Here is a 13537-nt window from a genome sequence, read left to right as displayed (position 1 = left end):
CTCTCACAGAAATGTAACCTTCCTAGAATTGCCTCCCTCCAGATTTGTTTTTGCAGTGAAGGGTTTATCTCTCCCACAGTGAGCCTGCGAGTAATGCTTTTAAGTGGTTTTGTTTTCTGTAAGGACAGACGATGCAAAACAGAATACAACTGCGACCTTAATCTGTTTCTGCATGGTACATAAAATTAATATTAAGTTAAGTACAGTAAAGTCAGATAACTGGAATGAGCTGGCTATTTTATATAAAAGAAAATGACTCAAATTAGCCAAATCTTCTCTCTCCCTTTTATTTATATACACACACATTATATATATATATATATATATATATATATATATATATATATATATATATATATATATATATATATATATATATATATATATATATATATATGTGTGTGTGTGTGTGTGTGTGTAGAGTGTGTGAGAGAGAAAAAACTGTTCTCAAATTAAATAAATGGCTGCTTTTGTGATGTAGTGTTAAGAGATTAATGTTTATAAAAGTGGACATGTTCACAAACAAAGACAGCTCTCCTGATGTAAACATTCTGTACACAAAATGAGCATACACATAATTAAAACATTTATTGCAGTAGCGGAATACCTGTAGAGTAGTAACATGGAGTAACTGTTTCAGTATCTGATGTCAAACACCCTCACAACTGACAAACATAGTGCGAGAAGCAAATCACTCCAACCAACTTAACCTTTTTATATTGTGACATAAATTTGAAAGTGCTTTACAAACTGAATGTTACTTTAATACGCAACTCAACTCTACCCAAAAACCCGCCTCTCCTCCCCCAAAACAGAAGAAAACAAAACAAAAAAAAGAAATACACAAAAAATGTTCAAGTTAATTGTAAAAGCTATATCTTTTAGCATGCTGTTCCATTGTGTATTTGCCTTCCATGCTGTGGGATTAAACCAACCTTATCAGATGGTGTTATGACGGATGATCTTTCACGACTGACCCATTATCTGCACATGCCTTTGTGTCTTTTAATGACTCGAGTTAGCATTTAACAAGTGTAAGATCACGTCTTGAAATTTGGCAAACAATGCAAAAGGCATTTGATTATCTGAAAAGAAACTTCTTTGTAGCCAACATGTTTTTGTCATTTAAATAAGCGCAATTCAGTGTTTGAAGAAACGTCATGAAGGCACAGTGATTAAAGTGTTACCTCAACCTTTGTTTTCTCATGTGTGGAAAATAACCTGTGTGGAAATAATATTGATATTTACATACATATGTCAATAAATTGCAGATACTACTGAGAAATTGCTCTCAGTTAAATCACAATTTGAATAAAATCTATACAATAATAAGATCAACATTAGATAAAACATTTAGCCATTTACAAATATATTGCTATTTAATTGTACTGAACACTTTCAAAATCAGTTAATAGATAGCCTTAAGAGCTTTTCATTTTTATAATGCACATATTGAGCACTGACATCTTTCATACAAAAAGGTTTTTAAAAGAAAAAGAAAAACCAGATTTTTTTTCTTAATGAATTTGTAGTTATAGGAAATTATTATGGACTAATGGCAAACACAGCGGGATTTCTACTTGTTCTGACAACCCATTATTCTGACAAACCTGCATCGTGACAAGTTCCCATTGGGCTAACAAATCATTGGGTCTATAGTCCGTTTACACCAACATCCCATTGGTCTGAACATGAACCTCAGCTGATCAGTTAATCCATGGATGTTTCATTGAATGTACTGTATCCATTTATTCAATTCAAGAATTAATGAGACCCTTTAAAATCACCATGCTATTTTTTAAGCCCCTAGGTTTCCTTTTCAAAGATCTCTGCACAGCCCCAGTTGTGATTGTGGTGCTAATGTCCATTGTAGATGCTCGGCATGTTGTCCACATTGATGTATGCCACGTTTGAATGTAGAATAAATGTTTCCCCACAGCTGTGCAAAAAAGCGTATTGGGTTACAGGTTGGCCATCATTTTTACCATTTAATGGCACGTTCGAACCTGATGACAGTCTGAGTTATTGTTGGGTTCAGCGGGTGAGTTAAGGTCACCCAGAAATGGATTTGAAATCTTCAAAAAATAATGGGATGTTGGCATAGTGAGCTTTGGGTGTTTGGAATAAAAGGCATTTGTACCAATGGAATGCTGGATCAATGGGCATTTGTTACACGATTGAGTTGTGGGAATCATGGATGTTAGAACAATGATATGGTACCAAACACTCCATTTTGTTTAAAAAAGTCGACCGTAAGGGTTTTAGATAAGTAGGTAAATGCATTTTTGTTGCAGAGTATGCCATATTAAAGATCTTTGACCAACTGAAAACTAAAGTCCCGATGAAAAGCCATTATTACACCAGCAAAGAACTGTCCTAGTCACTGTGGATATAACAGATACATGATCATGATTAATAAGCCTTATTTACAAATACAGAGACAATGACTTAATAAACAAGTGTCCACAAACAGTGTAATTAGAACAACACTTTCTGAAATGTAATTCCTTTTTCTTTGTGTTGATTAATATAGTCCTGAACAACTCAATAACAATCACACCACAAATATTTGTGTATATTGGTCCTTTTTTTTCTTCTTTTTTTCTATTTCTTTTTTTTTTTTTTTACTTTTTCTCAACTTTACGTATATAAGTCCTTCCTCCTTATGTCCAGTTCATTCATGAAGTGGACAGAAAATGTTGTTTAACGCTGAATAAATCCATGGAGGACGTCAAGCACAAAAAGAAGAAGAAAAAAAAAAGATTTTCTATAGAGCAATAGTAAAGTTTCACTGTAGAGAACACAGCATAAGCACTATTTTGTGGCCCACATAGTACATGTGGCTGTCACACTGCAGAAGCATCAAATTAAGTTTGAAAATAAGAAACAAGAAATAAAACAAGTAAGCATAAGAGGAGCTCAGGTGAGATGCTCCGTCTGTTAACTGGGTCCAGATTTAGGGATCGCTCTGACAGCACAAAAGCAAAGTCCCTCTTACAGCTGCTGGTCCTTTGGGCTGTCCGGGCAGGAGGCTGACTGGCAGGATTTCAGACTCACTAACGGAATATCAGCGATGCCACTGCTGGTGAAGTGTCCCTCTCCACTCCCAAACTGCTTCCTGTCACCAAAATGCTCAGAGCGTCCGCTCTCATTTTTCCAGGTTCTGGACAGTGTATGTCCATTAAGAAGTTTGTCCTTTGGACCCCATTCCCGCTGAGAGCCAAAGCTGGAGACGGGGGACTTGGACTGCTGGTATGAACCTAACGTTGGGGGCATCCAACAGTTGTCTGAATGTCCCAGGACGAGGCACTCCTGTGTGCACATCTCTGTGGCTTCCACCAGACCACGTGGTCCCAGGGGGCCATCTGAAAAACAACAACAAAAAGGTCAAATTGTATTAAGATCTTCATTAATAACTATTTTCAATAAATAACTGTTGTAACATTTTTGACTCCATATCATTTCTAACCCTGAAAAATTTTTGTCTGCAAGCTACCCATCTTATGAGTTTTCTGTAAAATAATAATAAAAAAGAAAGAAAGTTGGTCTTCACACACTGCCCTTGCTCCATAAAGTGGTAAACAAACAGAGTTTGTTTGTAGCAGGGTGCCCCACAAATCATGCCAAACATTGCACCAGCCATGTTTCAGACCTGCTTTCTCTGTGAGCACTGGAGGGAGAGGGTAAGAGGAGGTAGCTCTCCGTTTTATTGGATGGTTTGGTCAAATATCAGCAGAAACATTTAAATCATCCTACAGAAAAATAATGTAGATTCAAATAAAAAATAAATTAAAATATTAAGAAAATGAAGCAAACCTTGAAACTATAAAAGACTATAATATATTATCCTATTCTATCCTGTACTATACTATACTATTTCCAAACTATAGAAGATTGTTGCCGTGCTGGTGAAAGGATTTATGTTGGTAAATCTTAGGCATATTTTAACGTATCTGATGTTAAGTAACCAATATTTTAACTCTGAATGTGAGTAGCAGGGTTGGATGATATAATGACATACACATTATACAGTATATATATATATATATATATATATATATATATATATATATATATATATATATATATATATATATATATATATATATATATATATTAAAAGGTGTGGTACACTAGAAGTGTAGTTTCAATGTACCACACACACACAGACACCACACACACACCCTCAACGTATCAGCGTATTTTACTGTCACCAAACACACTGAGCTGATACGCTTGTTCTTAATAAAGACCATATCCTTTTACTCACATAAAAGACTTCCTATTTTGTTTAGAGCATCTTCTCGTAGCCCCATTGCTAATAGCTACTACACTGAAGAAGTCAACTTCCTTCGTGTGTGTGTGTGTTTATACTGTGTACATACCATACAAGTGGTACATGATGAAACAATGTAATGCGATATACTGTAGTTTATTCAATGTTAAAATTATACCTACAGTTCTCCTATTTATCCTCTTCCTCTGTCTAACATATTCATCCTGGTCCACCTGCTTTAACAAGACAGACAAAAACCCCAGACTACCACTAAGCAATTGAAGGGGCGCTCGTTGGAAAAACTAAAAACAATGCAATTGATTGTTGATGCTTCGAGTTTCAAATTGTCCACAGAAAACTGTCATTTGTAGAAGACAGTGCCATAAAGGACAATACAAACAGTTTGTTTAACTACATAGAAGTGAAGCCTCTAAAGAAAGGATGGTGCTGAGTGCATACATGTGTGCTGTGACTTATGACTGAAAAAGTGAGATGCTGAGTTGCTTGGCATCTCATGGCTGGGAAATCTTCAGCATCCAGCAGGTGGAATGGTGTTTTATCTGTAATTGGCCGTTATAGATTTAAAAATATATTTTTTCAAGCAGTTGATTTCAGGGTTTGCATGTATGCACCATGCTTTGTGTGAGTGAACATTGTTTGAATGATCATTGTATGAATGATATAAAATCTCTCAGAGATTTTTCTGACGATGACGACATAAGACGATGGTGAGGTTTGAACCAGAAACCCTTCTTGCTGTGAGCCACCACTATGCCACACAAAAGGGTTTGTATGAGCAAAGAGTTCCCGCTGAAATAATTTATCATACTATATTTCTGGAGACCAAAAATGATTGTATTCATTTAATGTGTATGTTCAAACCTAGGGAGCAATGTTATCTTATGTCCCTATTTTTCTATTTCATCTTTGTTTTTTGTTGTTGTTTTTTTCTAAATACTTTTTAATTAGGAGATGGCTATTTATTCTGCATAAGCCCATGTGTTCAAATAGACTAGGATTTTGATGTTGGTTGAAAGAAAAAGAAAACTGTCATTGATGAAGGACAAAAAATTGTCTCATTTCCACCATTTGTATTCCAGAGTTTTCGTGAGTCATTGAGGTGGAAGACAAGTGAACTGATGTAATTTTAGTGTAACAAGAACATATTGTTGTACTAAACAAAGATGCTGCCAGAGTGTTTGGATTTGGCTTTGAAAGCAAAGTCTGATGATGTTGATGTGGAAAAAAAGACAAGAACTGAGGAGGAAGTCATTCACTCTTCAGCATGAAGTCAGAATCAATCACAGTGCTGGGCACTCATAATTGTGCAAGTGAGGAGTCTAACCAAGACATATATTAATATAGCTGCATTTAGAAGCGCAGAGAGAAATAATGCATAGTGCCCAGGAGACAGCGGGAATTCCTCAAATGGGATTGAAGATGACTGAGTAGACATCTGGGGAGTTGTTAAAGAAGAGAGATTGAAGAGAGAGGAGGGGTTGCCATCATGCACATGGTGTGTAGAACACAAGAACTAGTTATAGACTTGCCATTTAAGTGACATTTTCATTTTTTGTATCGGTAGATAAATGGCCATATTGAAGGCAAGAGAGTCACAAAGTCACGGGTGGCATTTCCTTTAACTTTTGATTCACACTTAAAAAATAAATGAAGCAGAATAGTTTAATTATTTGACTATGCATCTAGAAATTTTGCATTAATTATTAAATTGCAGGACTGTTATATCTGTATTTCATTTTCTTTTCTCTAAATAAATAAAATCAAGTCCATGATGAATCAAGTACCTGTTGTGCATTGCTATTCCCCCAATGTAATAAACATGACTATTTGCCTGTAGACTGGTGCAATCAGGACCCAATGGGCAGTGGAGGATCATTTGAATCAAACATTTTGTTGCCAATCTCTGCAAACCCTCAGTTTGAGCAAAGTTTTGAGACAAAGTCTGATTGGAAGACCTCTTGAGTTACTGAGCTGAGAGGTTACAAAATTATTTTATTAAGGGCCAGCAAATGAGCAGACAGGTCAGTAGATGACTGAATGTTTAAAACTGGTTGAATCTCCAACTTTGTCCACTCCATGCATTACAGTCGATTAGTACTGCAAATGTGACATTCACTGAATCTTGTAAATTAAGGTAATCAAATGACATATAAGGGGCTTTTTCTTTCCCTCAGTGGGAATACAATAAAATAACCTACTTAAACTGTAGCAACATCTCCAGGATAAGCCCTTGCCTTTATAAGCTGAAAAACAGCAGACAATCCCTCAGTTTGCTTAATAATACCATCCTATTGACTGTAAGCCAGACTGCACAATAACAATATATGAGAAACTCAGATCAAATACTTCCAACAAAACCACACAGTTCGTAATCTCTCCCTATTTTTTTTTTTAACTGACTATAGATACAAACAAAATCGAGTCCTGCTCTGAGCTGTGCAAAAGTATGTTAGTCGGATGTTGATGAAAGGACATAGTTAGAGGTGGATTTCTCTCCAATTAGTCCTTATCCCTCTGGGATAGACTTTTTTGACATTATAAGAGAATTAATCTAGATACAGTAACCAGTCATTCAGCACCGGCTTCAACCTAACACCCACTCCTTATGAGCTGCTGGGTTCTGAAGGTTTATTGTCTCACAGTTTTGAGTATTAGATGAAGTCACTGTGGCTATATCTATATCTGTTTTATCATATTCAAAATACATACTATAACAAATATGTGTGTCCCATTTTGTTTAGCATAAAGCTCCAACTTCCGATCTGGAATCACAATTATTCATATTTGTTTTCAGGTTGTTGTTTTTTTTTTTTTGTATTTATATGTCAGTGGGAAAGCGTAGCACATTTTTTGTGACATACTACTTCTATTCGCTGTTTCTTCCACAGCTGCATTGTCAAACAGCGCAATCGAAAATCAGTCACTGCTGAAACCCGTGAGACATGGAAAAGCCCCAAGGTAGTCAAGTGACATCCTGCTACTCTGAAGAGCTGTGGACAAATGATAAGCACCAACACACCGTGATACTACAGCAGTAGATAAGACGCTGCTGGGCAAGTACCATTTTTGTAGCACCGCCTGACAAACAAACTTCTAGTGGAGATCTCATCCGGTTCAAAGGATATACCCCCAAAAAATAAATATATACCCCCAAAAAATATATATATCTGTGTTTTGTGAATTATTTTATTTCAAGTCCAGCTTGAGGAATGCAATTCAATCATATTTTTCTGATATTATTGCCAAAAACATCAATAATGCATGCATTCTGCTCACTACTGTTGACAGGTTAACAAACCCTAGTGAACCCTGCACTTCTATCCAACCATGCCTGCAATGAGTTTGCCTCTTTCTTTACTGACAAGATTGGGAAAATCAGACGGTCAGTGCTAGACGCAGGATGTGTGCCACCTATGTTTCCAATGAGAGAAACCATGACGCAATTCTGACGGTCACCCATAAGAGCCTGGGTGTCATTATACATCACCTGATACTCCGCCAAAAGCGCTTTTTAAGAGTGTTGCACATCGTGCGTCCTCAGATTTTCTAGACATTGTAAATACATCTCTGCTTTCAGGTATCTTTCCTCAAGACTCAATCAAGACTTGAGCTGGACCGAGAAGGGGAGCCCTCCTCATTTGCACAATGAGGCAGAAATGTATGAGGCAAAGTTAAAAGAGGAGATGAAGGAATGTAAAAACAAGGAATGCATGCATAATGAAAAGGAAAACCAATATACAGTATATATTTCTGCTTTATTTTTAATTAGTGTTTATTTTTAGTCAGTGTTGGTCCTCCATACAGCACAACCGAAAGACATTTCAAAGAAAAATAAATTGAACATTTTTCAATGGTCAAGTCAGTCATCTGATTTTAACCCAATAAAGAATCATTTTCAGTTACTGAAGATAGAAAGGCCCACAAAAGAGCAGCAAAAGATGGTGGCTTCAGTCAAGGCCTGGCAAAATATCTCTGCGGATGAAACTGTGGGGAATTTGGTGATGTCTATGAGCTCCAAACTTCAGGCAGTCGTTGACTGCAAAGATTATGATTATACCTATAATTATGTAATTTCAGCCAAAATACTTTTGAGTCAGTAAAAATGGATGTACTTTGCATAAATGGTAAATTTATTTTTCTGAAAACTGTGAAATCAAAGCTGAAAGACTAGACTTTTATCACACACACACACACACACACACACACACACATATATATATATATATACTGTATATATGTGTATATATGTGTATATATCATCAAGAGAATGCCAAGACTGCGAAGCAGCAATCACAGCAAAAGATAGCTACTAAGAAACTAGAATATAAGGCGTATTTTCAGTTTTTTCACATGTGTTCAATCATGGTTTTGATGCCTTCAGTGCGAATCTACAATTTTCATAGGTCATGAAAATAAAGACAACTCTTTGAATGAGAAGGTGGGTCCAAACGTTTGGTCTGTACTGTGTGTGTGTATATATATATATATATATATATATATATATATATATATATATATATATATATATATATATATATACATATATATATATATATAAATAAAAAGGTGTGGTACACTAGAAGTGTAGTTTCAATGTACCACACACACACACACACACACAGACACCACACACACACCCTCAACGTATCAGCGTATTTTACTGTCACCAAACACACTGAGCTGATACTCTTGTTCTTAATAAAGACCATATCCTTTTACTCACATAAAAGACTTCCTATTTTGTTTAGAGCATCTTCTCATAGCCCCATTGCTAATAGCTACTACACTGAAGAAGTCAACTTCCTTCCTCTGCACACACATGCAAACACAAGCAAATAGCCAGTGGCTTGTGTTTGCTGCAGAGCCCCAGAGTGCTTTAAATAACATTGAGGCACAGGTGTGGAGGAATGCAAGGGATTCAGAACTGTGTCAGGTGGTGCTGACTTTTGCTTACAGCACTGTGCAAATGTTGCAGATGTCCACAAAGACGGATACCTTAAAGACAAAGAAGCCATTAGATTGCCTCCTGGTAAAGTGTCGTTAGGACATGCTGGAGGCTGGTCTGTTTAATTCTGCAGAAGCCGTGGAACAAATGTGAGCCATGAGGAATAGCTGTTTAACGACGGGTGCTTTGACCACGCTGCATTTGCAAGCCCCCCTCCTTTTTTTCCCTCCCTCCTACTCAGAATCAGCAGATCACAAAGGTTACTGAGGAGGATCCTCATTTCTGATCAGAGGTTGTTTGTAACTATGAGGGAGTAGTCTCGCTTATTCTTCTGGCTATTACTAATGAGATCACGTTTGGCTAATTAATTGGATGCGCACTATCAGGGTTGATGTGTCAGTCCCACACCAACAACAGCCTTCAGAACGGCAAGATGGAATGAGCAGAGATGGGGTATGAGAGTGACTGAGTGTTGGGAATTTTTATGTCCATAGGGCTTTTTTATTTATCTACGCTGTTAAGCGAGCCCAGATGTTGTTATTTGGGGATGAATGAGGCTTTGTTTTAGTCCAGCATGGAGGCTTAAAGTTCCATACTCATGTCTCCAGCTGCTGCTCAGAACCCCTCCAGAAACGTCTGCCAGATTCATTTTGTACGCCTTAACTATGCTGTAGGTGTTTTTGTGACCCTCTCATTCTCCACAACAAAACATAGATAAATATAGCCCCTGTCCAATACAGTTTATGCTATAGCATAAAAATGATATACAGTTTTACAAACATAACCTGTTTAAAGATCCGTCTCACACCAGCTCCATGTATATGGTGGTTAGTGTCCTAAAAGGCACAGAATTACAGCTTTGTGGAAAGTATTAAAAAAAAACAGACCCCGTGATCTACAGTAAAGGCTATCTGGGGTTGGATAGATATAATAGTGAGCCGAGCAGAACAGAGCAACGTGCCGGATGCATTCTCCTGAGAATAGCAGTCTGGCTGATGGATCCTTCCGCATGCTCCCTTTGAGGCCAGGCAGCAGCTTCTCATGAGAGGAGATGAAGGGCAGGAGCGAGTCAAAATAGAAAATGAAGACGAAGCTCAAGAATGAGAGTGAAGAGTGGTCAGGAAAAAAGAAGAGGAGGAACAAGCAAGATGGAAAAAAGAAAAGAAAAGAAAAGAAAAGCGAAGGCGAGGAATGGAAAGAAAAGTCGGAAAAACAAAGCTTGTCAAAAAAAAGAATGTCATTTACATAATTTTCCTGATCACTGATAAGCATTATCGACTTAGACTTCACTTAGAACTAAGACCAATTTGTAATTTAAATAATCATTTAAAATTCAGCTTTTTTAAGATTCATAACAGTAAAAGACGAACATGATTGCATTAAGAAATGAGCGGTATCTATGTCTTTTGGGGAATAAATCTCAAGAATTTGTATTTTTCATCCTTTTGATTTGTCAGAATCTCTTGAATACTTTAATTGTCATTGTTTTATTTATTCACCTATTATAGACCATTTACCAATATAATTCAGGTTTCCCGTTGCTTTTCACTATCTGAAGCGTGTTCTAAAGTGGTAATTGAGCAGAAGTGTGATCTGTTGCCTAAAGGAGTTTAAAGCTGCATGTGGTCTGTTAACTCATCCTACCACCTTGCAAACAATTTTCAGTCTTTTGATGATAATATATCAAAATATCAGATAATTTGGTAAATATCATTCCCATGACACAACTGGCCTTTCTGCTTTTCTGTTTCTTTCATGCTTAAGCTATGCTTTGCTAATTCTGAGATTTCCAGATCATTGCTGACGAGTCTTAAAAAAAACTCAAAAATATCCTCTTTGTGTTTTCACTGTTAAATTAAATCACGGTCATCCTCCAATCTTCACTTTAATACCGTAGCGGTTGTCATCGAATCCACTGTTAGTTGAATATTTTATAAAGGTTGTTGAATTTTTATTAAAGTAAAATAAGAAATTAAATAGTTTTCTTATGAGTCAATATAATTCTAGTGTTAAAAGATAGAGTTGGATGTTTCCTGTATGGAGTATATTGATTTGTAGTTTTTATCTCTGTAAATCTGTCATTCCATCCATTTTCACACTCATTTCATTCTGCTGAAGGTCGCAGTGATGCTGGAGAGTTTCCCAACTGATGAGAGGTGCTGTATTTCCTGAGCAAGAGGATTTGTGTTTCTACAATAATCTATTATTTCACATCAAATTACCATTTTCTCAAAACTTTGCTAGGTAAAACTTCAGCAAAACTATTATATATCACAAAAGTTGCTGGGAAATATAGGCATCAGAAGCAAAATGATTTCAGTTCACGCCAGCATGTCATTCCTTCTGCTACCCAGGGTTAGTCCAAAAGAGCCCCAAAAAATAAACAACCAACCAAAAAACCGAACAAAAACAAAAAAATCATTGCATTTGCATGGAATGCTTTCGGTTGGCATGTGGACCCAAATAGCCGAATGATCTGAGGCAACTGAAGCAAATCCACAAAGTGAATTCAGACATTCAAGCGAAGATAAATAGCCTCCCTGGCAAAATCTAGTGCTCCTAACTGAATGATAACGGCTGCGAGGTCCCACTGGGTCCAACAGAGTCACCCCGAGCCATTGTGAATCAAAACCAGAAGTCGTGCAGCGTGTCTCAGAACTGTCCTACAAGTGACTGTCTGCCCTGCTCCACTAAAGATACGCGCTAGATCTATTTTAGCGTTCAGCCGCAGCTCAACCATGTCAGTTTACACACAGTAGATGAGGCTGAGGCCAGACACTGGACCAGCAGAGAGAATCTCACCTATATTAAAAAAAAATAAAACTTCTGACTTTTACGTTGACATTTCTTTAATGTGTAGAGGGCCCAGATAAACAAAGAAAGTATTAACTGAGTAAAGCAATAGTTCATTTTGGAAGCCGAAAATCACATTTCATTTTACCATCTTACCAAAAAGGACCAAACACAGTGAGAAATGCATCTTAAAATGAGCAGATTAACATGTGATGCTCATGTGATCTAGAAGGTTACAAGTAAAGTAAAGGCTGTACATCTGGTGGGACCCAGGGGTATAACTTGTCCAGTGCATCGATCAACAATTACAAGGTTCAAGTTTTTGGATAAGTGATGAATGTAGAAAAAACTTGGCCTGTGTTGAAAAAAATTGATTTTCCCATTCTAAATCGATCATATTAATTCCTAAAAATCGATTTGTATGTCTAAAGATTGATTTTATTTTCATAATTACATTTTCGCCCGGTGAACTTTAATCCCAGTAGTCACGACATTTAATTCCCACATGCTCGTTGTGTGAAACTATCAAACAATGAACATGGCGTCGAAGAGCAGCGGTAGCGTTAACAAAGCGCTGGTTTTTAAAAGTCCTGAACTAAATTAACTTTTCTTTGGAGAAAATGCTCCAAGAGGGGTTACTAAAAGCTGGGGATACTGCACGCTTCTCTGCCCCCTCCCGCCCCCGCTGCCCCTCATGAACACAACCAACATGTCGAAGCAGCCGCCTGAGAAACCAGCGCAGAAGCTACAAAACGACCGGTTTACTCAGGACTGTTACTGCTGGAAAGTACTTGCTGTTTGAGCTGCGTTCGCGTCCGCTCGCACAGACAACCAGCTGCGTTAAGAAATGGACCTCGCTCACGCACCACGCGAGTAGAGCACAACCTATTACAGATGTCGCTGTTAAACTACATGATCTTTCTTTGCACGTATCCTTCCATGTGCAGTCAACTGTGTGCTGGCAAAACCTGCAGATCATTGAATCGCCAGACACGTTACACACAGACACGGACACACTCAACACATCCCCACCCGTGCACCACCAGTGTTCAGTGCTTTGGATATTTCATTTAAATTTCCAAATGTTATATAAGTTCAATGAAGTTCATATTATCTACATTTATTATAGCTTGTTTGGTTTCTTCTGTTATCAGACACACGGTTTGTCATGACATACCTGAAAAATGCCGGGTGCTTCATGACAAGCTGTGTGTCTGGTGACAGAATAAATTAGACAAGTTAAAATGATTTGTTTACTACATGAGCTGTTGCAATTTCTTTTTTTTTAATCACTTTAAATGGATATTGAAAGGCCTTTTTGAGTTTCTTAGTTATTTCGCAATAATTATTGTGAAATTATTATTTTACTAGTTATTTTACAGTAATATGATTTAGGCAACAGCTCAAAAAACATTTTTGATAACACTAACCCAAATCAATATCTGATTGAATCGAATCAAATCCTAATAAATCGATCCTGAAACTTAAGAATCTAATCGTTT

At 37.0% G+C, this 13537-nt stretch overlaps 1 protein-coding gene across 3 annotated transcripts in view; it reads right to left on the bottom strand.

Annotated features, from left to right (window-relative positions):
- Window positions 1-601: 601 nt before the first annotated feature.
- Window positions 602-13537, bottom strand: part of LOC133460620 (protocadherin-9) — a 260285-nt gene continuing 247349 nt past the window's right edge. For all 3 annotated transcript variants that reach the window (XM_061741303.1, XM_061741310.1, XM_061741294.1), the window contains one exon: window positions 602-3365. In XM_061741303.1, coding sequence (XP_061597287.1) covers window positions 2995-3365 — 371 coding nt within the window. In that variant the 3' untranslated portion in view covers window positions 602-2994. The remainder of the gene's footprint in view (window positions 3366-13537) is intronic.

The sequence above is a fragment of the Cololabis saira genome, chromosome 2 (genome assembly GCF_033807715.1).
Source record: "Cololabis saira isolate AMF1-May2022 chromosome 2, fColSai1.1, whole genome shotgun sequence".
NCBI lineage: Eukaryota > Metazoa > Chordata > Actinopteri > Beloniformes > Belonidae > Cololabis > Cololabis saira.
This window is presented reverse-complemented; position numbering and strand designations above follow the sequence as displayed.